General features: G+C 40.3%; 2 protein-coding genes across 2 annotated transcripts; one reads left to right on the top strand and one right to left on the bottom strand.

Annotated features, from left to right (window-relative positions):
- Positions 1–1,465: 1,465 nt before the first annotated feature.
- Positions 1,466–15,891, bottom strand: ELOC (elongin C). Its single transcript, XM_063392444.1, has 4 exons — positions 15,756–15,891; positions 8,365–8,425; positions 6,800–6,943; positions 1,466–4,250 (listed from the first exon to the last, which is right to left on the bottom strand). Exons 1-4 carry the CDS (start codon positions 15,888–15,890, stop codon positions 4,060–4,062), a joined length of 531 nt encoding a protein of 176 aa, XP_063248514.1. The 5' UTR covers position 15,891; the 3' UTR covers positions 1,466–4,059.
- A 1,404-nt stretch (positions 15,892–17,295) lies between these two features.
- Positions 17,296–21,462, top strand: TMEM70 (transmembrane protein 70). Its single transcript, XM_063392431.1, has 3 exons — positions 17,296–17,557; positions 18,621–18,732; positions 19,813–21,462. The coding sequence occupies exons 1-3, from the start codon at positions 17,426–17,428 to the stop codon at positions 20,268–20,270; spliced, it is 702 nt and encodes a 233-aa protein (XP_063248501.1). The 5' UTR covers positions 17,296–17,425; the 3' UTR covers positions 20,271–21,462.
- Positions 21,463–27,539: the final 6,077 nt, after the last annotated feature.

The following is a 27,539-nucleotide window of genomic DNA, read 5'->3' as shown; positions in this document are numbered from 1 at the left end:
ACATAAAACAGTAACATGGTAATGACAGAGAGATAGATCTTTTTTGGTTTTGTTTTTCCTTTTTTTAATCTCAGTGAACTTTTTCCCATCGAAAAGAAATTGCACAACCTACATTTCAGATGCAGCATATGCAAAGCTTTATTTCGTGACACATAACACTTGTTAAAACTCGATAAAAACTCCCTCTTCTCTGTGCTGCCCTACTGATGACACTCAAAAGCTTCACAGGTGACTAATAATAAATACAGAATCTACTTTATCTTTTTTCTTAGCTCATCCAAACATTGAGCCACACCTGCAGTTCACAGCACTGGTATGTTCCTGTAAAATTGCCACCTAATAGCTACATTTAAAAAGAAATCCAACTGCAATCCAGTTATTTGTCAAAAGCTTCACAAGTTGAACTTTTTCTAAGGAAAATATTCCCTAAAGCTCTTTTTTCCTAAAGCTTTAGTCTGTCTTTAAAAACAAGCATCCTAGTTTATTTCCAAAGCCACTCAATCTTTAATGAGTTCTTCCTATCTTTTCTCTAACTCCTGCTCTTTTTGTCTTACTCAGGTGTTGAAATTAAGTTTATCCCACAGCTTCAACCCTTAGTTTTTAGGTAGGAATACTGCTACTTCTCCTTGTGCTTTTGTTTACTCTGCAGTAACTGTTACTGCCTTAAATTACACTGCAGTATTTCAGACCTGACAAAATTAAACTAGGAATACAAAACTTGGACTGAGAAGTTAACTTTCCTGCCCCACTATGTTCCTTGTCCATCACATAAACAAACAGATTTAGGCAAGTTTTGGAGCACCCTTTCAATGGGCAAAGTGAAAGGAAGGGGTAAAAACTCAAAGAGTCACTACTGTAATTCAGGCCTGTAAAATAAAATAGACAGTGATAAAACACAGAAGCAACTGATTTTCCAAACTTCCTACCATTAACTGAGAAATGTCTTTCGGATACCGTGTTCAATATCTGTTCAACGTAATGGCACAGAGAATCCTGATGGTGAATCCTCCTTCCTTCAAGTTCAAAACCAAAAAGGAATTTCGTGTCTTGTGGAAGGGAGTTCTGCTCATTCTAGATGCACGGGCTATTTCACGTTGGACACCGTCGGCGATTTCTTCAGCAGCTTATACACACTCAAATGATGACAAACCATAATGCAGCGTGACTAGTCATTGTTTATAGTTAGTAAAGGATCTGGAAGGTTTTATGACTAAATCAGCAGTTCAGCTTAAAATTCAGACCTCAAATACAGGGCTACCTTTCTAAGTAGAAGTACTATGGGACACTTGAGGTTTTCAAAATATCCCAGCAGGATATCCTTGAAGTATCTTTAGAAGTAACCTCTCCCAGCCTGTTCAGCAATACCATGCCTTTTCAGTGCTTGTTGCTGAGACTTGTGGATACTTGTAATTCAGAGCAGCACAAAGATCTCTTAACACTTCAACTCTACGAAACTCTTCAGAACTATGAAAAAACCCACCACCTTTTATTTTATACATGCAGCTTCACAAGCTATTATCCAAATACTAATTACATAAGCATTCTGCTCCTCATATAGTATAGCCATGAAAATGATGATTCTGCATGAACGCTTCCTCTAATGTGTTGTAAATCAACAAAAACACAGGTTTAAAAATTTTCAACTTTCAAATTTATTTAGAACTCACGGGTGAAGCGTGGTAAGTTTCCAATTGTCTGATAATAGCATACCCATTTAACTACCATGGAAATTGCACTAATTCCCCCTGCCCACCTCCCCCTTAGAAATCTGGTTCATTTTAACAGCCGGTGGTTTTGCAAATAGTGCACTCTAGGACACTACTGCAATTCCTGAGTGTTCAAAGCTACTGTATAATACATTAAGCTGAAAGAAAACCAACAAAATTATTATTCAGAGCTAAACCAGCTATTTTACCTTACTGCTAAAGTACACAATCATAAAATGCAATGTATTTCAACAAAATTAAGGAAATTGTTCTAGAATGCTTAAAAAGGGGAAAAAAGAAAAAAAAAGAAAAAAAAAACCCCACTGTTTTAAAAAAATGACATCCTTTTTGCCTTAGTTTAAAACTAAATATTTTTTAGCCTCAAGTCACTAGCCTCAAGACTACTAAAAATGGCCAGTGAACTTAAGACTCACTCAGACTGATATGTAGTTGTGACTAAAATATCCATGTTGGTATTCCTTGACCTTTTAGGGTATTCCTAGTGGCTCTAACAAAAGCAGCATAACAGGGTATCTCTGGTTTATCATTCTAGTGCTCTTGAAAATGAGTTACTAACAGCACTGAACACAGTGCTTACACATGGAATTTCAGACAATTACCCTACAATGCACTTCAGCTTTACCGTGCAAAGCCAATCTAGTCACAAACATCCCCACATTAAACACATTAAATTGTGCCAAAGTATGTGATGTGAATAAATGTCAGCTAATCTACCAACACACTGACAAAAGTCAGCATTGTTTAAGCCCAGAATAAAATTTCATTTGTCAGAACTGACCTCCTCCATGGGCAGACTGCACAGTCTAAGTTACTAGTTTTCATCCAGGAAAATCTCTTCCAAGTTGTATTTATGTTGACAAACAGGTTTAGAGGAGAGCTTCAGCCCTCTAAATTAGCTGTGAGTTAAAACATCAAGAAAGAGGTTCCACCATCAGTTGGTGGGAATTTTTCCATGATAGACCACAATCACTTCTTGATCAAAACAAAGCTGAAGCAGTGGCAGCTGATGGAAATGCTAATTACATTGTCCTTGCATCATTTCTCATGATGCATTAGTTTTATTCTCATTTACAGATGATTTTAGCAGAAGGGTTCTTCAGGCTGCAGCTGAACAATAAGCAGCTTCTTGTCTCAAGCTGTTTGCTTGCTTTATGGAAATTTGTTTTGAACTAAGAACTGATACTACAGGCAACTGCCAGCAGGATCTACCAAGAGACAATGTGTTCTACTCTAGTATTATGTCAGTGGCTTGCCAATCCTTTTCCCCTAATTTGTAAAAACACTGGAAATACCTATGAAATTTATAAAACAGCTCCTAAAACATCTGCTTAATGTCCTTTCCTTCAAATATAAAAGACCTCCACATTTCAGGGTCTTTTGCTATGGGTACAAGGGAGAGATTGAGAAAGAGGTAAAAGGTATGACAACTTCGATCTTTTCAGTTGCTATGTTACAAAATCTAAATGACTACTACTCTAGAGATTAAATACAGACTTTACATAAACAATCGGAACAATGGAAATAAGCCATAACTGAAGCCATATAAAATCCTTATCAGGTCAAGTGACAGTATATTAAGAAAAACCATATATGTTATATAGAAGATAATATACACAGATTTTAACAGTTATTTTCCCCCTTAAAAGTCACTGTCAGTAGGATCAGTCTTACTGTACAGACAAGTGACTGGAATATTTGAAATTACTAATGGGGTAAGTTGAGGTTATATAAGCAAAATGCTATCAAGTACACCTTTGCACATGTCTATACTATGCCTTAAATTAAAAGCCTTAAGCATTCTCCTACCTACTCCACTTTCAACCTAAATGGAATATCACTGACAGTTTACAAAGAGGGCACTTCTAATCTAGTTAGTGTAACTATGCTACAGGACAGCTATTTTACAAAGGATATTAAGTTCAGATGTTTAGAAACTTCAAAAATAAGAGAAAGCTAGAAACCCTAAACAGCTACTCGAATGTAACTATAATTATCTTTTAAAGAGTATTAGACTAAACTCCAGTATTTCCTACAGTCATTGTATTAAAAGAAAATTCTACCACACCTAAAGGATAAGGCATAGCCATCTACTAATTGGCATATTTGTTTATTTGTCTCAGTTTGTGAAAAGGTCCTTATTTGTGTAAGCAGCAAAACAAACTCCAACTGAATGACTGCTATATGCAAAAGAACTGAAGGCAATTGCCTCTGCAGTGAACTTTAAAGTTCTCAACAGCACACACGCAACATGCTATCTGAAAAAAGTTACTAACTGAACTACATGTATTAAATACTGAAAAAAGTTTTACATTTTTATTATAATTTATTTTATTTAACAATCTAAGAAGTTTGCAGCCATCAGAAGTTCCAGTGCAATTTCAGGTGCAATTGGGAATTCAGGAATCTCCGTAGAGCTGTTAGTATAGCGGACCTTGTAGGTGAAATACATGCATACTTTGGATAGGACATGGGATGGGATCTCTCTAAAATTGACCTCATTTGTTTCATTTTCTGCAAACTGACCTGTAGAAAGAAAAAAAACAACACAAAAGAACACCAAACCAGAAGTCAAAATCTGCATTCACTGCAAAATGAAACAACTTACCATATTAACACAATGCATTCTAAACAGACCTGATTAAGTCTCATCTTCCAGGGTATTAGATTCTTCATTGCAAACAGGACGTGCCACATTCAGAGCCCTCAAGACACCCAGCACTGTGACGTGTTTACTTAGGCTGCAGCCTGTTAACATTATTCTGAACAACTACACCAGAAATTTAGATTTACTTCCAATACAGTTGATAGGAACTTAGCTGTGTGCTAAGCTCTCAGAGGCATCAACCCAAATTTTTAGCTGTCTTATCCCAAGGAAAAAAAGGGTTTCTAGATGTTTCACATCTGCATATGGACACATGTATGTGTGTATCAGTAGTCCTTTTATGACCCAGTAGCTTTGAATTCCTCAGTTTCAGGCAGATTTGACATGAGGTTTGAAACCTCAAAGATGCATTAACTTGATAAGCTATGGAAACAGATAGCAGGGACAGGGAAACTCTAGTTGTACTTGAGGGAAGCTTACATGCAATACAAGTTTATCCCTATTAGATACGAAAATTTATTCAGAATTCGAATCTCAAAATACAAGCACAGTTGAAATTCGCTTTCTATGGTGCCTATAACCATGAAACACGGATGATACAAAAGTTAGGATCCTATGGTTAGTCCCACAGCATTTCTGTTATTTTTGTCTCTTCCCCTCACATCTTTGGACTTTCAACTCATTAAACTGAAAGATAATAAAGAAATACTAACATTAACTCCATGTCTATGGGAGACTAGCGATGTTTAGTTCCCATTATTTCTATAGGCATCTCCTTCTAGCTACAAAGCTGAGCTATTTACTAATGTCTGCACAGATTTCTACAGAAATATCTGCATGCACTGAAACTGATCTGTCTTGAATTGTAATACAGGAACAGTTGGAAGCAAAAAAAGGAATGTTAGCACATTAGCCAAATCACAGCACTGAAACAGACTTATACATTAGTGAAATTATGACCTACTGAACTAGACAGCAACAGTATGTTTCCTTGTGACTCATTTATCTTTTATACAAAATATTCTTGACTGCTGAGTCCTTTATAGAGTCAGGTTCTAGCCCTCTAAGCAGGCTACTTTGCCTTTTATTCCTTCACATTGAATGAATTCAGAGCAGGTCTTGTAAGTACTCTTCCTCTTAGATGTCTGGGAGGCTGACATGAACACAAAACACTTACTACATATTTTCAAAGGCAACCATTAAAATGACACTGAGAATTTTAATTGTCCAGTTCTCCCAAGTATTATTAAGTAATTAAAAAATATATTAAACAAATAGAACTCGCCAGTAATCCCCCTCACCAGAATCTAAAAGAGAACTTAAGAATGAGCATATTCAGCTTCAAGCTCCACATAGCCTACTGCCCAGCCACTCAAGTGGCCAAAGTAAATGCACAAGATAAGGGCATAGAAGAGAGAAAGCACTTGTGTTAACTTCTCCCTGCTCTCTCCCCCACCCTTTTGGTCTTCAAAAATTAATTCAGACCCTTCTTAAAACAGATATAGTCTCATATATTCAGTAACACACGAGGTCCTTCCCACCTATGAGTTTATCTACCCTCTCCTCAACCTTAAGCTTTCATCATTAAGCTCAGGAAGTCCTTGTCATAGGAGCTGTCATGCTGTCCACATGTGGCCTTAACCCCAGTAGGCAGCAAAGCACCACATGGCTGCTTGCTCATTTGCCCCTGCTGTGGGTGCACAAGGGAAGAGGAAAGGAGCAGTACAAGAAAACTTGTAGGCTGAGAGCAGAGAAAGGAAACAAAACAAATGATGCAATGGTAATCACCACTCCCACAGGCAGACTGATGACCAGCCAGTTCTCAAGCAAAAGATGGCTCACTCCACTTTTTTCACACCTCTCCCATTTTTACTTTGGAGCAAGACATATGGAATGTAATATCTCCTTCAGTAGCTCAGGTCATGTGTCTGGTTGTGTTCCTCCCCAGCCTCTTGCATACCCTCCTGTGTGGTTACTGAGTGGGGAAAGAGTGAGAAACAGAAGAGGCCTGAACAGTGTGCAAACACCTTTCAGCAACAGCAAAAACAGGTGTGTTACTGGCTCTGTCCTAGTCACCAATCTAAAGCACAGAACCCTGTGACCTGCTATGAAGAAAATTAACTCCATATGGAATACCAGAAGTTCTGCCATGGATGTGGAAATAAAGAACCACCAGCTCTTGTTCATTTTGAACTTGGCAGCTCCATGTTTCATATAATACCCTCAAGTTCTCATACCATGGGAAACTAGCAGCAGTGTAAGATCCCTTACTGCCCAAAAAGCAGAGTCCAATTTTAAGTCTGGTACCACAATACCCCAACAGAGATGGACTGTTCTGCTGGAAACAGGAACTGGGCAGTCTGTGGAAAAGTTATCATTTTTTCAAACTTTCACTTACTGAATGATACAAATTCAAACTGTCCAAAAGTGAAAACAGAGAAGCTAAAAGTACTAAGCCTTCTGTACCTACCTGGTCCACTCAGCATAGCTTTTATTGTTCCTGATGTTAATGCATGTTCTCGTTTTACAATGAACTCATGGCCATCAGAGGATATTAACTTCACATACATAGCATCTGGGCCCTCACACCCACCGTACGTTTTCTCTTCTCCATCTGTAATGGAAAAAAAAGATAACAGTTTCAGAACACAGTATACTGATACACATTACTAAAAATGCAAGTTGCAGTCTTTTCTATGATCACGTTTGCAGACTGAAGAACTCAATACAACCAGAAATGAGACAGAAGCATTTTGCATATCTGAAGAAACCAGCAATCTGTTTTAAAGTAATTTTGCAAAACTTGGAATTTTTTTATTAACATCTCTCCATCATCAGATTCTGACATGATTTTTAAAATCTACATAGGAATTAAATTTTCCTTTAGACATTCTCAAGTCAACTGAACATGCTACTGCTTCCTTTCATTAAATCTACAGTCATGTTTTCCATACTAATACTTGCTAAAAGTTGACTAAACACATATCTGATATTGAAAAATACAGATGGCGAGGAAAAAATGCTTTCTGAAGCACTGGTAAGGACAAAAGCAGTTAACAGTCCTGCAATGAATAAATGACATGATATAAGATTCATCCTCCCTGACCACCCAACCAGACCCAGAACCATACAGCATCACTACAAACCTGTGTTGTGGCCTTTGGCAGAAAGCATGGGAAGTGCCAAAGCACTAAACCCAGGGAGATCTGGAAATCCTCCCCACAGCAGTTTGTGCTTCTCCTGTTTCCCTTCTCCCTGCAGTTTCGCTGAATACCTGCTCTCTGCTTTGTTTCTCCTGAAGGCTTTATCCCCCTTCCCTTTTTGTGCCTTCTTTTATTGTATCCCAACAGTGCTACTTTTAAACATTGAATTACTGTTGCCAGTGTAGCAAATAAAACACTCCCCCAATCAAGCTGCTTTGTGACTTTGAAGTTAAAATTGAATTATGTAGTTATTGACAATTTTAATAAAGTACTGCCAGTGCCAAACATGCTACGATACAGTCAGAGAAAGTATAGACAGAACCAGAATCCATCCAATCCTGTTTCATTAACCAGTCATTTGCTGAGTCAGAAACAACAGTTTCAGAAATGTAGTCATACCAAACACAACGTGATTTATCAGAAATCAATCTGTATTATGATCTCTGAGCCAAAATTCAACAGGCTGACTTTAGTTAACAAACAAAGAATTATTTTAAAAAGTACACAGTGAAATTTTCTTGGCCACTATATACAAGTTTAGTGCTATAAAAGCCTAAAGGCATTTCTATTTTAGCATGTACATTTTCAGGACTATGCATGTTAAGCAAGTGAAATTTTGTTAGACTAGATACACTCTGAACAAATCTTCCAATAAATGAACAGTCACTTGAGAAAATTCTCCTACAAAACATTTGTAGGAAGTTTGAGGCTACAAAAAAAGTGACAAGACCAACATTTAAAGTCTTACCATCTACCTCCTCTACTTATATGAGAGAGAAAACATTTCAAATCACACAAGAAAACAAGAAACGCTCTAAGACAGTGAACTTACCCATTCTCTTCTTATTAAAAAACCTGTTTCTTTTCAACTGCAAATTTTGCAATAGGAGCGTCTGAAAAAACAGAAGTGGCAATATTTTGAGTCAGCAGTACAATTTTTAAACTCCCCCTTCTTATTAGTCCTTATGCTACCATAACCATTCTTCCAAAAAGAATACGATGATAGACAACATGCAGTGTTGGTGAGCAGTGTGTTTTGAAAACAGGAGACCTATGAAGCTCACCCATGGGAAATGCAAACCTCCAGCACTGTTTGGAGGCCAGCCTGCTGGAGAGCAGCTCTGCACAAACAGACCGGGGTGCTGGTGGACAAGCTGAACACGAGCCAGCAGCGTGCCCTGGCAGCACACAGGGCCACCAGCACCCTGCACTTCACTGAAGAGCAGAGGGCTGAGGCAGGGGATCCTACCCCTGCAGCAGGCACTGCTGGGACACGTTAGGAGTGCTGGGTTCGGTGTGACAGACCAAAATGAGTCCTGCAAAGGGTCACAAGGATGACTGAGAGATTGAAGCACTTGTACAAGGACAGGCTGAGAGAACTGGGGTTGTTTAGGCCAGAGAAGAGAAGGCTCAGGGATCAGTCTAATCAGTATGCACTAAATACCTGGCCTTCAACCTGTCCTTCACAGAAGATTGATAGTTCCCAATATCACCACCATATCACCTAGATAATCGACTTCAGACATATAATGTAGGTATAATTAACCAGGAGCTTCCATAGCTTATGTACTGATATCCAGCTTGCTGCATGTGTCTTTCTCCATAGAAAGGAAATTAAAGAGTTAGAGAAACGGAAGTACTTATTTGCAAAACAAATCTGGTATGTTCAAATACAACTTCTGTTTCTTTACCCCAAACTGTATCTCTGCTGTCTAAAGGAAAACTTTGGAAGAGAAATTCTACCCATCCACCTGCTGTCCTAAAACTCTTTTCATATCAACAGCCACTCTGCAAACATGAACCCAGTACAAATCAATGATACTGCTGTGTGCCCACAGATTCAGGAAAACAGCACCAGTGATGGTGGTCTCCCAGCTGATAATCAGGGCTGAGGGCAGCAGAAATCAGAACAGAGACCACACCCCACATTTGATCCCTCTATGTTTCTGGTAAAAGCTTTGCAAAAAACATACGCAAGCTGAGGAAGCTGCATGATTTGGAAGAAGTGCTACAGACAGCTCTTTGCTATTACTGATCACTTCACTTCTGCACTCTGATGCTGGTTTATTCCATCTATCTTTTTTCATAGCTACAAACATAAAATAGTCCAAATGTTCCCTCAAGCTTTCATAAGAAGGCACTTCATTATGTATACCTAATGAAACTATGCACACATAACCAATAGTTTTCAGTTGTCTGAAGAGAAGTGAGCAAAAATAATCCTTCACTTACATTGCTGCTTCCTTTGGAAATTATCCTGACTTTACAGAACTACCTCTAAAATGTATTTTCCTTACCACAGGTATAAGGAACATCTTAACCTGTACTCTTGCAGGTGAAAAGCTCCTGAATATAAGGCACATCGAAGAATGTTCTTTGAGTTAATTTGTGTATGCTATAAGAGATTCCCTAACATGGAGTGTTAAATGCCTTCATCACTTTCAGTAATTCCAGGAACTCATCTAAGGAAATTATTTGGATGCTGGGACAGTTAGGGCCCAAAACTGACAGGATCTTTCACCCTATTTTCAACAGTTTTTGTAAACGGAAATCAGTCGTCTTATTGCAGAGTATCTGTTGCTTAGGAACTGAAGAAATACTTCACATTATTACTTCTACTTTGCAGAAGAGGATCACTTATACTACCTCTTTTTCTAGCCACAAAACCATTTGCTACATTCCAAAAGAGTAGTGAAACCTCCTATGATTTATAAATAATAATACTTGGAAAAAAAAAAAAAAGAAAACCAACACAGAAGTGATACCCCTCTTTGGAAGTATTGGTGATGATAAAATGTGCCTTGGTTTACAATACAAACAATGCCACTAAACACAGAAATAAAGGCTAGTCAGTGGGATTGCAGATATATTAAGACCTTGCAAGGTAAAAGCATAACTTGAGGAAGCTAATACACTGAAAGATTGAAAATAGAGAACTGAATAAGTCCACACAAAAAAATTAGATGTCACAAAAGTACACAGAGAGCATTTTAATAAATCAAATGTGCTATCATATGATTAGAGAGGAAAAAAATACAATAATTAACAAAAAGGAAAAAATTATCAGGCTCAGTGGTCTGAATTCAACAGTACTAAACAGTAAAGCAGGATAAAAATGCAGTATGCCTTTGGAGTTTTAGGGCACGCTGAGCTAATATAGTATTTAAAAAATTAATCAGTCACTTTCTTTGGGAAAAAGGAAACTCAGACAAGATGCAATCTGGGCTCACTATACCATCTGGGGCTATGAGAAAAGAGAGATGAGAAATGAGAAAGAACCTTTCTTCAAGACTACAAGAATACAGTACGGTGTTGCAAACATAGAACAACTGGACTAGAAAAGAACTGCTAGTTTCTCAAAAAAAAAAAAAAAGTTGAATTGTTTTTAACAATACTGCCAGAAAAGAATAGGCAGATTTGAATGAGACAGAAGTGGAAAGGACTGCAACAAAAGGAGGACAAAATGTCACACAGACAAGAGACCAGCCTTGAAAAACGGTGTACGAGAAGCCACATGAAATTAAGTTATATGAAATCAAGACTCCTGCATGAAGGGACCAACACAATCTTCTTTCATGTTGCCAGGGCTTGTTATTTGGGGCTATTGTCATTCTGTGGTCAGAAACTGATGCAGCTCTGCGGGGCCAAAAGGAAAAAAGAAAGGTGAGGGACAAAGAGGTAAATGCAGATTGAGGAATCCTTTTCAATAAAGATAAGGGATATGAGCAATGTTGCACATGAGCAACAGCTTGTCTGGAATGCCACACACAATTCTGAATTCCTTTTTTCAAGAAAAAGAAGTTTGAATTACAAGAACTACAGAGAGGACCTACTGATATGACCAAAAAGTCTGTTTCTAAAAGAAAAAAAAAAAAAATCTTCCTTATTCAGCTTAGCAAAATTGGAATGAAGATAAATACAAAAGTTCATTAAAAGGATAAACATCAGTGGGAAAACTATGCCAACATAATACCTCAGTTTAAGCTGAACTAATGAACATAAACAAACAAAAAAAAGAATAAAATTTATAGTGCTATTTAAGAATCCAAGTTTGGTTCTGCATATGGAAAACCCCAAACATTTTATTACCAAAAGTAAAAGATGCAGAAAAGCCAACCTGTTTTTAAGAAAAAGACATAATATATTCCAATATATGATGCATTTGACATGTTAGCAAGGGGCACACAAAGTTTCACTCTCTTTCCATTCTGATACAATGACGTGTCACTAAAAAAAAAAAAAAATCATGAATACCATTGGCAGTATTAGTCCTGACAAAATAGCCAACTGCAGAGAGCCCAGAAAAGTCAGAGAGCCAGTGCAACAAATGAAGAGAAAAGAAAAACAAGAAACTCAGGAACCCTGAAAAACCTAAAAAAACCCAGTAATGATTGCGCTTCTGGATCAAGAAGTGATCAGTCTGTCATGACACTGTATGAAGATCAGAACATTTTCAAAGCCAGAAAAAAATGCAAACAGAAAATAAATCAAAAGAATACAGAAACACCTCCCACAAATTCTCATTTGTGCATATAGGGAGTACAAAAGGAACATGGAGGGAAATTTTCTGTACTTTTTTTTTAATTGACAATGGCATGGCTCTAGGCTTTAAATAATAGGTCAAGGAGAGTTAAGTAACCTTGTAAGTTGTCTTCTAAGAAATTATTTTCTCTCAGTGTATTTCCAGAGTAATGTTTATTACAAAACATATCACTGTATTTTCCTTCTGTGTAATGGAAGCAGCATAAACGACATGAAAATAGGAAGAAAGAGAGAGATTTCTGAACATGCCTGTTAACTACAGTTATTTTAATTACTTTTCCATATTTTATAGTTGCACTGCTTGACTTCACCCAGGCTACACCAATGCAGCAGTCAGGATAAGAACAATCCAAGTTTTGTTAACTTGTACTTTTTATATATTTTTGACTTGACTATTTCAGACTCCTGCAAAGAACCACTAACTTATGTTGAAGCACATTCACAATTCCATTTGCCCTTCAAGAAGCTTATGTGGCATTACCACAAGGTAGCTCAGCTCCCTGACTTAAGTCTCAAAAAAGTACATACTTGAGGTATTACTGTTCTCCTACTTTGCCTCGTTAAAAAAAAATAACAAAGGCAAAAATTGCATTTACTAAGAGAAAGTTGACATAAAAGGGATATGCCACTTTTTAATCAGAGGGAGAGTACAATACAACTAAACCCAGCGTATTTGGCACAGAAACTTTCCAACCAGTCTAAAAAAGACTTCCTGCTGCAGAAAACATAGAATTGTCATTAGATATTAGAAAACTGAAAATTGTCACAGGCTGCCAGAATAATTACACCTACAAGGTACAACATTGTGAAATATCACAAACCTCTACACATGGCAATTAAGCCATAGAAGGCAAGTGCTGTTATTTCCCTATTTCAACATCTTCCTACACCTCTAAGAAATAGGATGGTGTAGTGAGTTTAGTCTAATCTTCTTCCTGCTTCTCTTGACCATCACACGCAAGGACAACACTGAAGCACGTTCACAACCATCCCAGCTCACTTCCAAAGTTGCATGCTCACCTCCCAAGTTTGCCAGAATTTCCAGAACATCATTTCTTTGTATGCTTTGTATGCCAATGAGTGGAATAGACTTGAAGGACATACTTCAGGTATGTAGCTGAACACACTGGCTCACTGCACAGCTTCCAGAACCTCACTGCTCTGTTCTCGTTAGCACAAGAACACTGAATATGTGCAAACATTTCAAGCACTCAGATTCTTTGATCCCAGAGGAAAATCCTTTCAAAACTCAGCTTCTGGTTTAAGGAAATTCAAATGGTTTCCAACTGATCAGCTGCACACCACACACACAGGACTTCTGCACGCTTCAGCTGCAGATATGTGTATCCTACACTGTCCATTTCTGGAAAATGTGCAAATTGGCCTTCAGCAATTCCTATTTTTGTTTAAAAGCCAAATGTGACACTTTTTGGTATTATTTATATATCCCTAAGAGGCCATCAATTACCAAAGGCTGCTGTGTGTTACAACTGCAGCCTCCTACTGTTCAATCCTAAATTCTACCCTATCCTGTATAATAACTTGTTTAAAAGCAGTACTCTTCACTTTAGTAGTCATTGCTTAGCACACATCAAAAAATAATTAAGGTAACAATAATTAAGGGACTGAAGCACATTCAGAGAAAACATGAGGAAAAACTGGTACAGCATGATTTCCAGATCAGCCGATTCACTACTCCAATACTCTCAGGCTTTAAACTTCAAATATTTTGGGACACACTGGAATATGACAGGAAGGCATACTACACGTGAATGCCAGCTGAGATAAACAGGAGATGGAGTAGGATAGCATGTACAGAGAACCAAAGATCTTAGTTAAGATTTCCCTTCCTCTCTAAGGAAATTTTCCTTTTCAGTAATTCCTCGGAAAGCTTCATGGAAAAAAACCCTCAAAACACGGCCAGGGGAGTGTTACTGTTCCTTTCTTTCAAAGAGTACTTCCAAGCTGTACTGTGCAGCTCCTGCCATCGGGGGAGAAGAGGCTGATGGCATCCTGCTAAATTTTACAGGGCATGGACTTCTGCCCTCCTGTTACAGGCATTCACCAAAAACTGCTGCTATGCAAAGTATCCCACAATGAAGCTATCTAAATCCTGAACTTTTCTAGGTGCTAGGAGACTCGTCAAAATACATCAAAATTTCTTAAAATAATTTGATAAACCCCATACTTTCATGACATAATTTAAGGATTTCTTGTAACGTACACGAGAATTGTAGAAACACAGTAAAACACCTGAAGCTGAATATTCTTGAGTGCAATACTCATTTGTCTCCCTACAACAATATTAAAACAATTAACAATATTAAAATTCTTCACATTAAGACTAGGTGAAACTATCCAAATCTGTTCATCACCCACTATGGTACAGGAAAGAAAAAAAGAAAATCTCAAATGGCTTTTCTCTGAAACAACAAGGAAAAAATATTAAATGTTGAAGTGCTAAAAGTTTCTAAAAATTATCTTAAAACTCCCAGTGGAAACGTTAGCAGAAATTTCACTGATGTAAACATTTTATTGATATAACTTAAGCTCATTAAAAGGCTCATCTCAAGGCATAAGGTGTATGCCACCTGTGCAAAGATGTGGCCCAATGTACTACAGGAAAACTAAGAAACATTATTCCCCTTCAAAGTAACTCTTCAGTTCATTGAACATTCTCCTAACAATTATTTTGGTCCTTATTACAGCAAAAGAGGAAAATTGGGAGCATGTAGGGGACGACTCAGAAATAAGTACACAAAGTGGTTCTTACCCTAAAGATCTCTCACGTGCCTGTTTATCTATGTTTTTCTGGTTTGCTTCCAAAAGCCGTCAAAGCCAAGTAAACAAACAGTCTGTGACTATCTAGCTCTTTTCAGAACACAAAGCTTAACTTACAATCCACAGTACCAAACGCATTTAGAAATATTTAATACAAGTTACCTGGTGGAAGAGCAAATTGGCCGTCAAAGCAAACTGCCAGCAGCACCATCACCTTTTCACACACAAATGTGAAGCCCTCAATATCTTAGCAATGCTCGGGTTACCGTATTAAAGCAGAACCTCCCTCTGAGGAACACGCGGCACTCCAAAGCTCATTCCTGTTGCTACATGCAGGGGTATCACCCCTCTCTTTGCTTTGCTTACACTCGCCGACCATTACACCCAAATCACTTTAACCAGCACTTCTCATCTTGGCAAAACAACCCCTGGGGGCGCATCCAAAATCCTTTCGGCCTTAACTTTTCCCCTCTCTCTAAGGCTTGGCGTAGGTAAAGGGCAAACGTCATTTACGGCAGGAGTTTGGGAGCGGTGCTCAAACCCAGCACTGCCCCAGAGAGCCGCTTTTCCGGCGGCGCCGGCATTCAAAAGACAGCGTTTTGGGGCAGGAACGCGCCTTTCGCCACCACCGGGGCGGGAGAACCCCGGCCTGGCACCGCGCCCCGCGCACCTCGACGGCCCCTGACGGGCCCCGGCGCCGCTCGGGCCCCTCCGCCCGGGCCCGTTCTGCCACCCCCCACCCCCCACCCCCCACCCCCCACCCCGCCGGGCGCGGGGCGAGGCCCGCTGCCCTCCGCGGGGCCGGCTGCGGGGGCTCCGCGCCCCCGCCCTATGGGGCGCTCTGCCCCCGGGGTGCCCCTCGCGTCCCGGCGGGGTCTCGCTCCCGCGGCCGCCCCTCACCCGTGGGCGCCGCTCCCTCCGCCCCGCTCGCAGGGCCGCGGTGTCGGCCCAGCTGCCTCCGAGCGCTTCCGCCCGGGTCACGGGCTGCTTCCGGCCCCCCGCGCGCCGCCCGTCCGGCGCCCGTGCTCCCGGCATGCTGTGCGCCCGGAGCGGTGCATGCTGGGGCGCGTAGTTCTCCGGGGCACCTGCAGGCCCGCCATGTCAGGGTTCGGGCGTGTCGGCCGACAGCCGCGCAACGTGAGTGAGAATGTGCAAGACTGGCGGGAAGGGCAGTGACATCCTGGCTTGTATGTTGAATAGTGTGGCCAGCAGGAACAGGGCAGTGATTCGCTCAGCACTGATGGTGCTGCATCTCGAGTCTTGTGTTCACTTCTGGGCTCCTCAATTAATGCACATGGAGGTGCTGGAGGCTGTCCAGTGAAGGGTAACAAAGCTGGGTAAATGTAATAAACGCCAATCACTCGCTTTTGGGATTTTTTTTGAAAATTAATAAAAATAAAAATGATTATAAAAAAATAGTAATACAAATACAATAATAAAAGTTAAACAATTTAGAGTAGAACAATTTATGAGACAATATTAGCAAAGAGATACAGCCTGGGGCTGGGTACCTCTTCCTGGACAAAATTGAGCCAGGAAAAGGACCCCGTTAAGAGAAAATTCACTCCTTAAGAGGAGTAATAGATTGCATATACAAAACACTTAATGATTATGCACATATTTTATTTAAAACAAGAAATCCGTCTGGTACTTGTCAAAAAATTTCTGTTAATCCCCAGGCGCCTCTGAGTCTAAGTCAGGCTTGAAGAGGTTCGTTTCTGTAGATAAGGAACGCCATAAATCCTTCTTCTCTGGAAATTTAGCGGTTTCTGTAACTGTTATCTCTGTGCAAAGAACCCCCTGATTATCTTCTCCCGAGCTAATAAAAAGAATATCTCACACACATAGCTTCTATTTTAACTACTAGAGCTTAATGTTAATTACAAAACTACATTCACTATACTATTCAAAAGTTAATACAGCATAACTTTTCAACCTAGCATAATACATATAGTAAATATCTGCGCAGAGCCATATAATATGCATTTCTCACAGTAAAGGTTCTGGCGCACAACTCTTATGAGGAGCACCTCAGGGAGGTGGGCTAATTTAGCCTGGAGAAGAGAAGACCCAGGGAAAACTTTATGGCTCTCTACAACTATCTGAAAGGAAATTAGTAAGTGGGTCGGCCTCTTATCCTAGGCACCTGGTGAGAGGAGACAAGGCAATGGCCTCAAGCTGCACCAGGAAAGGTTCAGGTTGGACATCAGGAGGAATTTCTTCACAGAAGGAGTGTTAAGACATTGAAATCGACTGCCCAGAGAAGTGGTGGAGTCACCATCTCTGGGGGGGCGTTTAAGGGATGGTTTGATGTGGCAGCTAATACCGTGGTCTGGTTGGCGTGGTGGTGTTGGCCCCAGGTGGGACTCGATGGCCTCGGAGGTGTTCTCCAGCCCAGCTGATTGTGGGATTCTGCGGCTGAGCGGCGTACGGGAGATGCTGACGGGGGCGCCGTGGAGCCGGCCGGAGCCTTCCCGCGGGCGGAACCAAAGCGCGGCGCGGCGGCGGCGCGGCGGTGGCTGTCGGTGTGGCACCGCCCGCCGTGTCCCCGGAGCGGCCGCGGCCCCGCCATGCTGCCGCTGCTGCTGCTGCGGGCCGCCCCCGCCGCCTGCCGCCGCGCCTCCGCCGCCGCATGGCTGCGGGCCGCCCCCGCCGCCTGCCGCCGCCGCGCTCCGGCCGCTGCCGCCGCGAGGCTGCAACAGGTTCTGTGTGGGGGCTGTGGGGACTGTGTGCGGGAGCGGGGGGAGCGTTCCCGCTCCCCGGGGAAAGGGCGACGGCCCGGGATGCGCGGTTTTGCCATTAGGGGATTTTGGGGAGGAAAGCCAAGTGCTCCTCGGGGCGCACCTCCTCTGTTACGCTCAGGTGAGACCTCACCCGGAGTGCTTAGTCCAGCTCTGTGGCCCCCATCGACCTGCTGGAGCGAGGAGGAGGCCACCAAAATAACTGGAGGCGTGTAGCACCTCTCCTGCAATGAAGGATTGGGGGAGCTGGGTTTGTGCAGCCTGGAGAAGGCTTCGGGGTGACCTAATTGTGGCCTTCCAGTACCTGAAGGGAGCCTACAAGAAAGTCATTAGAGAAAAGGGACTTTTTACAAGGGCATGAAGTGCCAGGACAATGGGGAATAGATAAAACTGAGAGTAGGTTTAGCTAGTCTAAAGGAAGCTATTTAGCTAATCGAAGATATTAGGAAAAAAAAATCTGTGAGGGTAGTGAGGCACTGGAATAGATTCCCCTGAGAAGCTGAGGATGCCCCAACCCTCAAGGTGTTTAAGGCCGGCCTGGATGGATCTTGGAGCAAAATGGTATTGTGGAAGATATGTCCTTATATCCTTACCCACAACAGGGCTGTTGGAACTGAGTGATCTTTAAGGCACTGTTCAAGCCAGGCTATTCTATTATTCTGTGATCAGAGACATGATGGGCATGGGTGCCATAAATGTCTCCCTGCAAAGCTGTGTGTAAATCGATTACAACTTCAATTATCAGTAATGGGGTTGCAAATATTTAACGCTAATTTGGGATGTTTACATGGAAAGGTATTAGAACAGTCAGGCAGTGTATTAATTGGGAGGTTTTGGCATGCTTTGGAGGGTAACCGAACTTTTATCCCTAGTTGGAAATGCTGGAGGTGGGTTCAGGGCAAGCAGAAACTTCGTGTGAGTGCATACACGTACATGTATAGGTGTGGATGCGTATATGGATGGATAAGTAGATATAAGGTGTAGTACTGATGTTCCTTAGCCCTGTACTGGTTTCATCTTTCAGGTTCCATCTTTTCAAGGAGTGGCTGTTCGCAGCCTCAGCACATCCTCCCCTCATGATCACCCAGAACATGGAAGATTAGTTTATAAAGGAAATTTGGCAAAGACAGTGTTGGGTATGTGACTTGAAGTGGTTTATATTGCCTTTTTTTGTTTTTACAGTATTTAGTAACTTTAAAAAGGAACATTAAGAGTGAGTGTTCTCCTTTCCAAGTTTGCAGAAATCTGGATCGCATGTACATCAAACAAACAAACAAAAGGTGGTAATGGTGGTGCTTGGTTTCTGCTTCTCTGTTTGGGTGTGGCAGGGAGCTCTGTTCATCTCTGTAACCCCTCAGCCTTCCTTGGCTTCCCCTGCAGCCCTTGGAGTGACTTATCTGACCCAGTAAGCAACAAAGATGAACTACAGCTGCTGTTTACATTCTGTGTGCTTGGAAGTGTTCCTGAAATGCTTCCCAGGCAGGCAGGTATTATGATGAAACACTGCCTGTGTAATGAGACTTCACAAATCTTTCTTTGGCCAGTTAATGTTACAAAGACCTAGTGATAAGTAAAGCCCTTGGATGTTTTCTGATACACATCTTTGAAATGTGTCCTAACATATTTATTTGTCTCAGCATCTTGGGCTCCTGGTTTTCTTGGTGACTTAAGGACTGTGGGTGATCCACAGCACTGGCTACTGTCTTTCAAGCCCCATGCAAAATGTCTGGGGACTACTTGTTAATATTTAGTAACCCAGGGTTTATGCATGGTGGCCAAGCTGACTTCTTTGTAATACACACTGAATGTCAGCATTAGTTTTTGATGAAGAGAGAAATTCCCTGGCTGCCATCTCTTCAGTGAGCACCATTACATGTGTCCATAAGTGGAGTCAAGTCTCATTAGAGATCAGTTTTTCTGCCTGTGGAGTGAAAACTTCACGTGTGTTCATAACAGCTCATAGCTGACTGCATCACAGAAACAGGGCCGGGTTTGATAAATCCAGCATGCAGGTGCAAACAAATTACCCCTGCCAACGAGACAGGGGTGAGCTTCCAGCACTTTCTCCATGAGTTTAAAAAAAAGGGAAAGGGGTTTTCAGTAACTTCATCAGTTCAAGTAATGGCATTGTTATGTGGTAGAAAAATATATGTCATTCTAGAGAAAATTTTGCTCATAAGTGTTAACCTTCATTTTCTTTGTTTTCTTTTATGTAGGCGTGAAGTTTTTCTCCTACTCCACCAGCATATTCAACCTGTTCATGATGCCCTACATCATGCTCAAAAGTGGTATTGGAGTGGAAAGTCTGCTTGTCCAAGCTGCCTTTTATGGGCTGATTGGGATTTTTACATTTGTAACTCCGGTTACTTTGCATTTCCTTACAAAAGGTTACGTGATCCGGCTCTATTACAAAGATGAAGTGGACACCTATACAGCCATTACCTACAATGCCATCTTGGCAGAAAAAGTGACTGTTTTCCATCAGAAGGATGTAAAGATTCCAGACATCACCAAGATGTTTACAACATTTTATGCTAAAACGAAGTCAATGCTTGTTAATCCTACGCTTTTCCCAAATCCTCAGGATTATAACCATCTCATGGGCTATGACAAATCCTCATTTTTAAAATTTGAGGATTTAGAGGAGGTAAAGGAAGCTGATGAAAGGAAATAATTTGAAAATAATGTCAGTATCATTGTCCATAATGCAGTACTATATACGTGAAAGAATGTAAAAATCTATTACACTTGTTTAACTATCAGGTAGCTGGAGTTTTCTGTATGCATTATGGAATGTATAAAAAGAGACACTTTTTAAAAAAATATTGCAAACAGTGTAAGGATTTCTTTAGAGTTAATGACATAAAATACAGTAAAAAAAGGAGATCCTTAACCCTGTCTTTTGCTTGTTTATTCTTGGTTTGATTTTTGTTGTTAGCTCTCCAGAGAACTGTAAAATGCATGAGCTTTGTGGCAGTCTCACCATCTCCATGTCAAAAGAAGCCATTTCTGATAGACTCATTACCTATCAAATATGCAAAGATGTTAAGCCTTAAATATTATTTGTATTTATTCTAAAAACACCAGGCTTTTTGTCACTGCTGGTGATGGTATAAAGGAAGTGAACGTGGCTTTCCCTTCCTTTTGTGAGACCACTGGTAGGCAGGAGGAGTCTCTGGAAAGCAGACAGGTGTTCCTGTGAATTCCTGCTCCTACCTCCTCCCAAAGGTGAGAAGAGCATGGGGAGAATGGCAATATATATAGAGAGCAGTAAGTTCTAGCTACTCAAAGCTACTCTCAGATTTCTTAAACTGAAGTCCACTCTGAGCAACCCTGTCCCCAAAGGTAGAGAGCAAGAAGCCTCTCTTCTTGGGCATGGGAAAGCACCGTGGCATAAGATTTGCTCTGTGAGCATCCCACTGGCAAGAGGCGCTGTATTTGAATCAACAAAGAAAGTTCTAGCAGCTAGTGGTTAAAATGCATTCTGTCAGCATTTTTGTATGGTGAGGAAGCAATTGCGCCTTTAAAGAACACACTTCTTGATTCTCAGCACTGCAAAGAAAGCCACATTTCACTCAAGTAAAAAGAGGATCTGGTCCTTTTGTGGTATTAGGCTGATTCTTCTCCCTTGAGAGTGTAGAGATTGGATTTAAATTTTTTACCCCATGGCACATAAATTGACAGATATTTGTTTTCAAAGAATGAAGGGCCTAAATATTTTGAGACATAAAATTTACTGAATTGAAAAAATCTCTAAAATTAAAATTAATCCTTTTGTGTTAGCAGTGCCCTTTGTAATAGGAAAATCTGATGTTTGCTACTAGTTATCCTGATCCTGCAAATAAAAAATTATAGCTAACTTTCAAGCTGTTTCCTAAGTTGTTGCTGAAAAACTATATTTAAAAATCTAAATGTCTTCCAATACTGTTATTTCAATTTGCTTTTACAGGATGACAACAGAGACAATATTAAACTAGAGTTTTGAATGTTGCTTTTCTGGCTGCCCTCAGTGTACTTGCTTAGTAATTAAAAAGCAAGTTGTGCCATCCCAGTATTTTTGAGGCAGTTTTTTTGTGTTGGCTCAACTATAATTTTAAAAGCCTGATAGAGTCTCATTAAACCAGTATCATTCCATGGGTAGCAATAATATAGAAAAAATTTTGTCATAAAATTATGTTGAACATGTGAGGTTCAAATTATATTGAACAAGCAATTCTGATGACCTGGTTGTACTACTTGTCCTCCTTGAAATGATGTTTTACACTTAGTTAAAAGTAAACTTTCTGTGTCTGATGCATTCACTCACTTCTTTTGGTGCTTGCATTGAAAGAAGAAGTTGACTTGATCTTCCAATGACAAATACAGGGAAAACAGGAAATAGAGTTTGCTGGAGAAAGTAAAGGAAAGGCCTTGAAATTATATTTATGTACTCTATGGGCAATATCAAAATCCTCATATTTTTATTATGACTGCAAAAAGTTTTCATTTTTAAATTTGAAATTTGGCCAATTCAGAATTAAGCATCAAGGGTAAGATATCACTATGCCAGTGGCTAAGTTTCTATCTCTGGAAGATAAATAATATTTCTTGTGCTCATGTTCTGGTAGTGAAAAGCAAGTGAAGCTAGTAGGTGGCTTTCTGATACACAGATGACTAAAAATAATATTAAAGAATCCAGAATTCTACCAGAAGATAGGTGATGATTCTGGCTGGGATGTAGTCTCAGAAAAAATATTTAATACTTCCAATGTGTAACTTGAAAATAATAGGATAATGCTTTTGTATTAGGAAAAGAGAAGAGCAGTTTTACTGAAGATACTCAATATTCTATAGGCTTCTGGTTTGTTTGCTGCTACAATTAGATTGTATATTTGGAATTGTAGGACCGCTTAGCTGGGAAAAGACCTCAAAGATCATTGACTCCAGCCATTAACCCAGCACTGCCAAGTCCACCAATAAACCATGTCTTTAAGTGCCACATTTATGTATCTTTAAATACCTTCTGGTATGGTGACTCAACCACTTCCTCAGGGAGCCTGTGCCGGTGCTTGACAGCCATTTTAGTGAAGAAATATTTCCTGATATCCAGGCTAAACATTCCCTAGTATAACTTGAGGCTATTTCCTCTTGTCCTGTTGCATGTTACCTGGGAGAAGAGACAGATCCCCACTTTGCTAGGACCTGCTTTCAGATTGTAGACAGTGATAAGATCACCCCTGAGCCTCCTTTTCTCCAGACTGAACAACTCCAAGCTGTTCCTCATAAGACTTGTGCTCCAGGCCCTTCGCCAGCTTCACTGCCCTTCTCTGGACACACACAGTGTCCTCAATGTCCTTTGTGTAGTGAAGGGCCCAAAAATGAACACAGCATTTAAGTATACTTGCATATATGTGACTGGTTTAGATCCCTGGAATTGTTAAGAGCAGTTATTCACGTTAGAATCAAAATAAAGGAAGGGAATTGTAGTCCAAAAAAACTTCAAGATATGTTTCTTCTTTGCTCTGGGTTCTGAGCAGTCTGTCTTTATTTTTATAGCACATTGTGTGCATTTCCAGGTGGGAAGCTCTGAAATGACTGGTGTCCTGCAGTAGAAAATGTGTGTGAATCAGAACAAGCCCTCTTGCTACTGGCAAATCCTGCAAAATAATCAACTGTGATTTGAGTGTTTCAATAAACAAATTACTACGGTAATTCCCAAAGTTTATTAGCTCCACGTCTGTTTAACAACCCTATTAATTATCTGAATTATTTCCTTCTAGTGTATTTTTCTCACCAAGTGTCATACACTTGGTGAAAACCAGTACTAAGTGCAGAAGTATTACTACTTGCTAACATTTTCATGCCTGGAAGTTGCTGATATTTCCTTGGGTGTGAGTAACGATACACAATACAGAAGAAACAATTTATGAGATCTAGAGAATGTGTACATGTGGAGGTTCTGAAGGAAATCCTGATGCAGGAGCCCAGTTTTCTGAAGTAAGTGATTTACAAACTTTCCTATTTGCAAGGCAATGCCTACAGTGAAGGCTGAGGGCTCCAGCAGCCTTTCTAGGACCAAGCAATCACTTGTCCATAGCAGCTGGAGGTATCTTACCCTGGTCCCAGTTTCACTCAGTCTGGTGTGAAGAGCAGGAATGTGTCGGGGTGTATCAGCAGCAGTGTGCCCAGCAGGAGCAGGGCAGTGATTGCCCCCCGTTACTGGGTGCTGGTGAGGCCACACCTCATGTACTGTGTTCAGTTCTGGGCCCCTTAGCTGAGGCAGGACATTGCGGTGCTGGAGCGTGTCCAGAGAAGAGCAGTGAAGATGGTGAAGGGTCTAGAGGGTAAGTCCTGTGAGGAGCAGCTGAAGGAGCTGTGATTGTTCAGGCTGGAGAAAAAGAGGCTTGGGGGGACCTTATGTGAGAGGAGGTTGTAGCCAGATGGGGCTTGCTGATCTCGCAGGCAACCAGCGACAGGATGAGAGGAAATGGCCTCAAGCTGTGCCAGGGAAGGTTCAGGTTGGACATCAGGTTGAATTTCTTCATAGAAAGGGTGATTGGACCTTGGAACAGGCTGTCCAGGGAAGTGGTGGAGTCGCTGTCCCTGGAGGTGTTCAAGGAAAGACTGGACATGGCACTCAGTGTCCTGGTCTAGTTGACACAGTGGTGTTTGGTCGTAGGTTGGACTCAGTGATTTCAGAGGTCTTTTCCAACCTAGTTAATTCTGTGATTCTGTATGAAATTACTGAAGCCTCCTTCCTAGACGCTTTCTTCCTATCCCCTTCCAGGCTTAAAAGCTTCCACAAAAGGTCATAAATGACAGGTTTTTTTCCTTTTTTTCTTTTCCCTTTGAAGAACAATCAGGATATGTGGAAATTTTTCTTTTCAGTCTTTGACTACATGCTATTTTCTTGCTAGTGACCCTTTCCCTTTCTGAAGTTTTTGGCTTTGTCCACATTATTATTCGTTAGTCCCTATCTGTTCTTAATTATAAAGTACAAAGCTCCTTGTCATTCTTAAACGTTATTTTTGAAATTAAATTATCCCACAACTCTCATACTTTTCTTGCAAATGTAAAAATTTTTGATGAGAAAATTATCCCTTTTTGGTACTTCAAAGAGAAATCTTTAAAGCTCTGAGGTACTTCACACTCTTAACCACACTCTGTAGAATTAAAAGGTAACTAATTTGACTGGAGCTTGCTTTATTACAAACCAAAGTCATCACATTGGCAAAGATGAAGAAAATACGTAAATTTTTGCATGGTACTGTGAGGACTTAATTTAGGTGATCAAAACTTCATGGAAATCTATTTGTGCTGTAAAAATTAAGAGCAGATGTGAATTATTACAACTGCTCAGTATAACTTAATAGGGTGGAAACTTGGTAAACTGCTGTAATTTGGTTGCTCTGGAGTTCTGTGGCCATACCACAAATTTCTTCATGCCTCATACCATGGATTTCTTCATTCCCCCATGTACAGCATAGCCTGCTGCAGCCTGCATGAGAAATGGGACAAGTGTGCTTAGCTATGAGTTGGATCCACTATAATAAGATTATCCCAGAGCTACACAGACCTCAGCAGGCAGCTATTTTAAGCAGGGAATAACAGAGAACAAGAGCAAACAGCCACAAAACATGTCCAGCTGTCTCCGTTTCTAGAATTCCAGGGTAGACAGTGTTGCTGTGATGTGCTTACCATGAGCCTCAGGTAGGACACATCCCTTCCTTATCCCTTCATCCTCTGTTTTCTCTTCTTTTTGACAATTTTAATAGTTTAATTGATACTTTAGAGTACAACTGTGTGTTTTAGTCTTAAACCTGGCTTGCAGAGAATAAACCATAAGGCTACTGGCAAGAGGCAGGGAGTTATTTCCAACATAATTGTTTGAACAGGAAAACCATACTACCTGGTATGTATTTGCTACATTTTAATAGTCTCCAGTGGTTTAATGTGATATATGCAAATCAAACCACTAAAACAAAGTTCATACAGCATTAAAAAAAAAAAACAAACCAAACCATATTCAGAGTCACGCACAGCATTTTTTCTATATTTCAAAAACTCTTTGGTTTCTTACTTGAATGCTACCAACTCACCACTGGTTGTATGCCCGTGCACTGCTCTTGGTTTGGACTCCCATGGCACTCTCAAGCACTTCATCAGTTGCCTGTAGAGGAAATTAATCCTCTACCTCTTTACTGTATCCCTGGGCATGACTTTCTCCTTCTACCATAAACATTGTCAATGATAGGGTAAGGGGATTTGAGAAAAGTCTACAGTTTTCTATTCTTCACGCTGATAGTTGAGTGTGCTTTTATTTTGTGAATACAGTCTTATACCATATATAGAGCCCCTTTATGTTATAGTGCCTTCAGCATCAACCCTAAACCCAGCATCAGAAGGAATAAACATCTGCTTCCAGACTTCAAAAACTTATAAATGGTCCTGCAAGGAAAATTATTATTGCATTTTCTTTATTTAGTAAATGTGGTTAACATCTTAGAAGAGTTTTCCATTGAAGTGAAATTTTGTTACATGCCAAAAGCTAGGACATAATCTTTAGTTCTGTCTGACTAAGACTTTGAAATGGAGTTCTTTCCCCTGCTATAATGGTGTACTGTTGTTTATTTTTCTGTGATGGGATATTATGTTCATGTATTTTATAAATCTTTCCTGAGTGAGATTTTAGTGACTTATTAGTTCTTATCTGGTCAACATACTCACCTAGAGCAAACAATCCAAATACAAAGTGATTATATTGAAAAGCAATCACAAGTAAGTTTAGCACTTTTTGGATGCATTGAGAAAGAAGTTAAAAATATAATTAATTATTTTAAGGATTTTAACCACAGATCAGCGAGGAAACTTGGAATAAACTTCTACTCAGCATCTCAGATGTAAAGAAATTTAAAGTCATAGGTATGAAGTTCTAAATTGTTTAGACTTGAATTTATGTACTGTTAATTGGATATGAGAGCTGGTTCCTACTGAATATACTTGCAAAGGATTTTGAAATAAGTATTTTGCTGAAGTAGCATTATTATGTAACTCTTTCCACTTCTCTTCCCTTTTCACCTGCCTTCTGGATCAGAACGTGTAAGAAAAAGATTATAGTAAAGAAAGAGGACTTAGTAAAATTAAAGTATATAGAACTTTATAATCTTCTGCAGTGATCCTCGTACTGACTTGAAAGGAACAGAACACTCTTCACACCACTAGTGCACTAGTTTGGGGACTTTAGTGATCATCACAAGAGGTCACTCCTATGAATAGCATTGATGTTGGCGTGAAAAACCACAAGCATCTAAAATGGAATTTGCTGAAAATATTTAAAAATAATTTAGGTTGTTTTGATTAAATGACAGTTTGACCAAACACTGCCATCAAGGTTGTAGGCTTTATAATCATGGTCATAAAGGATATTTTAGCTGTGATACCACTAGTATTTATTGTTCCTGTTTTCCTATTTAGCCAGCCCATCCTTTTAAATTGAGCTTTTTAATGCTGGCTTTTTAAAGCATTGGAATAGTCTTGACTTGTGCGATAAAAGTGCAATAAGAAAGGAGAAGGTTTCTGCATGTGTCTGCCTGTCCGAGCCACCAGGGGGGACTCATTCCTCATCTATAACTTTCCTTCAGCAAGTATCTGAAAAAAAACCACCTACGCTTGAACCAGGTCAATTCACTAGAGAGTTTGTCTTCGTTTATATTAAGAGCGCTTTATGTAAAAACTTGTCAATCTGCAGTGCTCTTTCCACTCTGCCCAGGAGCGCGTCAGCCACCCAACGCATTGAGCAGCAACAGCAGGCCCAGTCTGGCCGCAGAGGGACGCGCCTTCAGCTGGGAAATCCTGGATCTCAGTGGGGTCAGTGCCACCTCCTGCCCGCTGCAGACTGGCCTGGGACTTGTGCTAAACCTCTTGGACTGACAGAAGACTCAGCAGGGAGCCTGCCTTGGCTTCT

The sequence above is a fragment of the Prinia subflava genome, chromosome 1 (assembly GCF_021018805.1).
Source record: "Prinia subflava isolate CZ2003 ecotype Zambia chromosome 1, Cam_Psub_1.2, whole genome shotgun sequence".
Classification (NCBI taxonomy): domain Eukaryota; kingdom Metazoa; phylum Chordata; class Aves; order Passeriformes; family Cisticolidae; genus Prinia; species Prinia subflava.
This window is presented reverse-complemented; position numbering and strand designations above follow the sequence as displayed.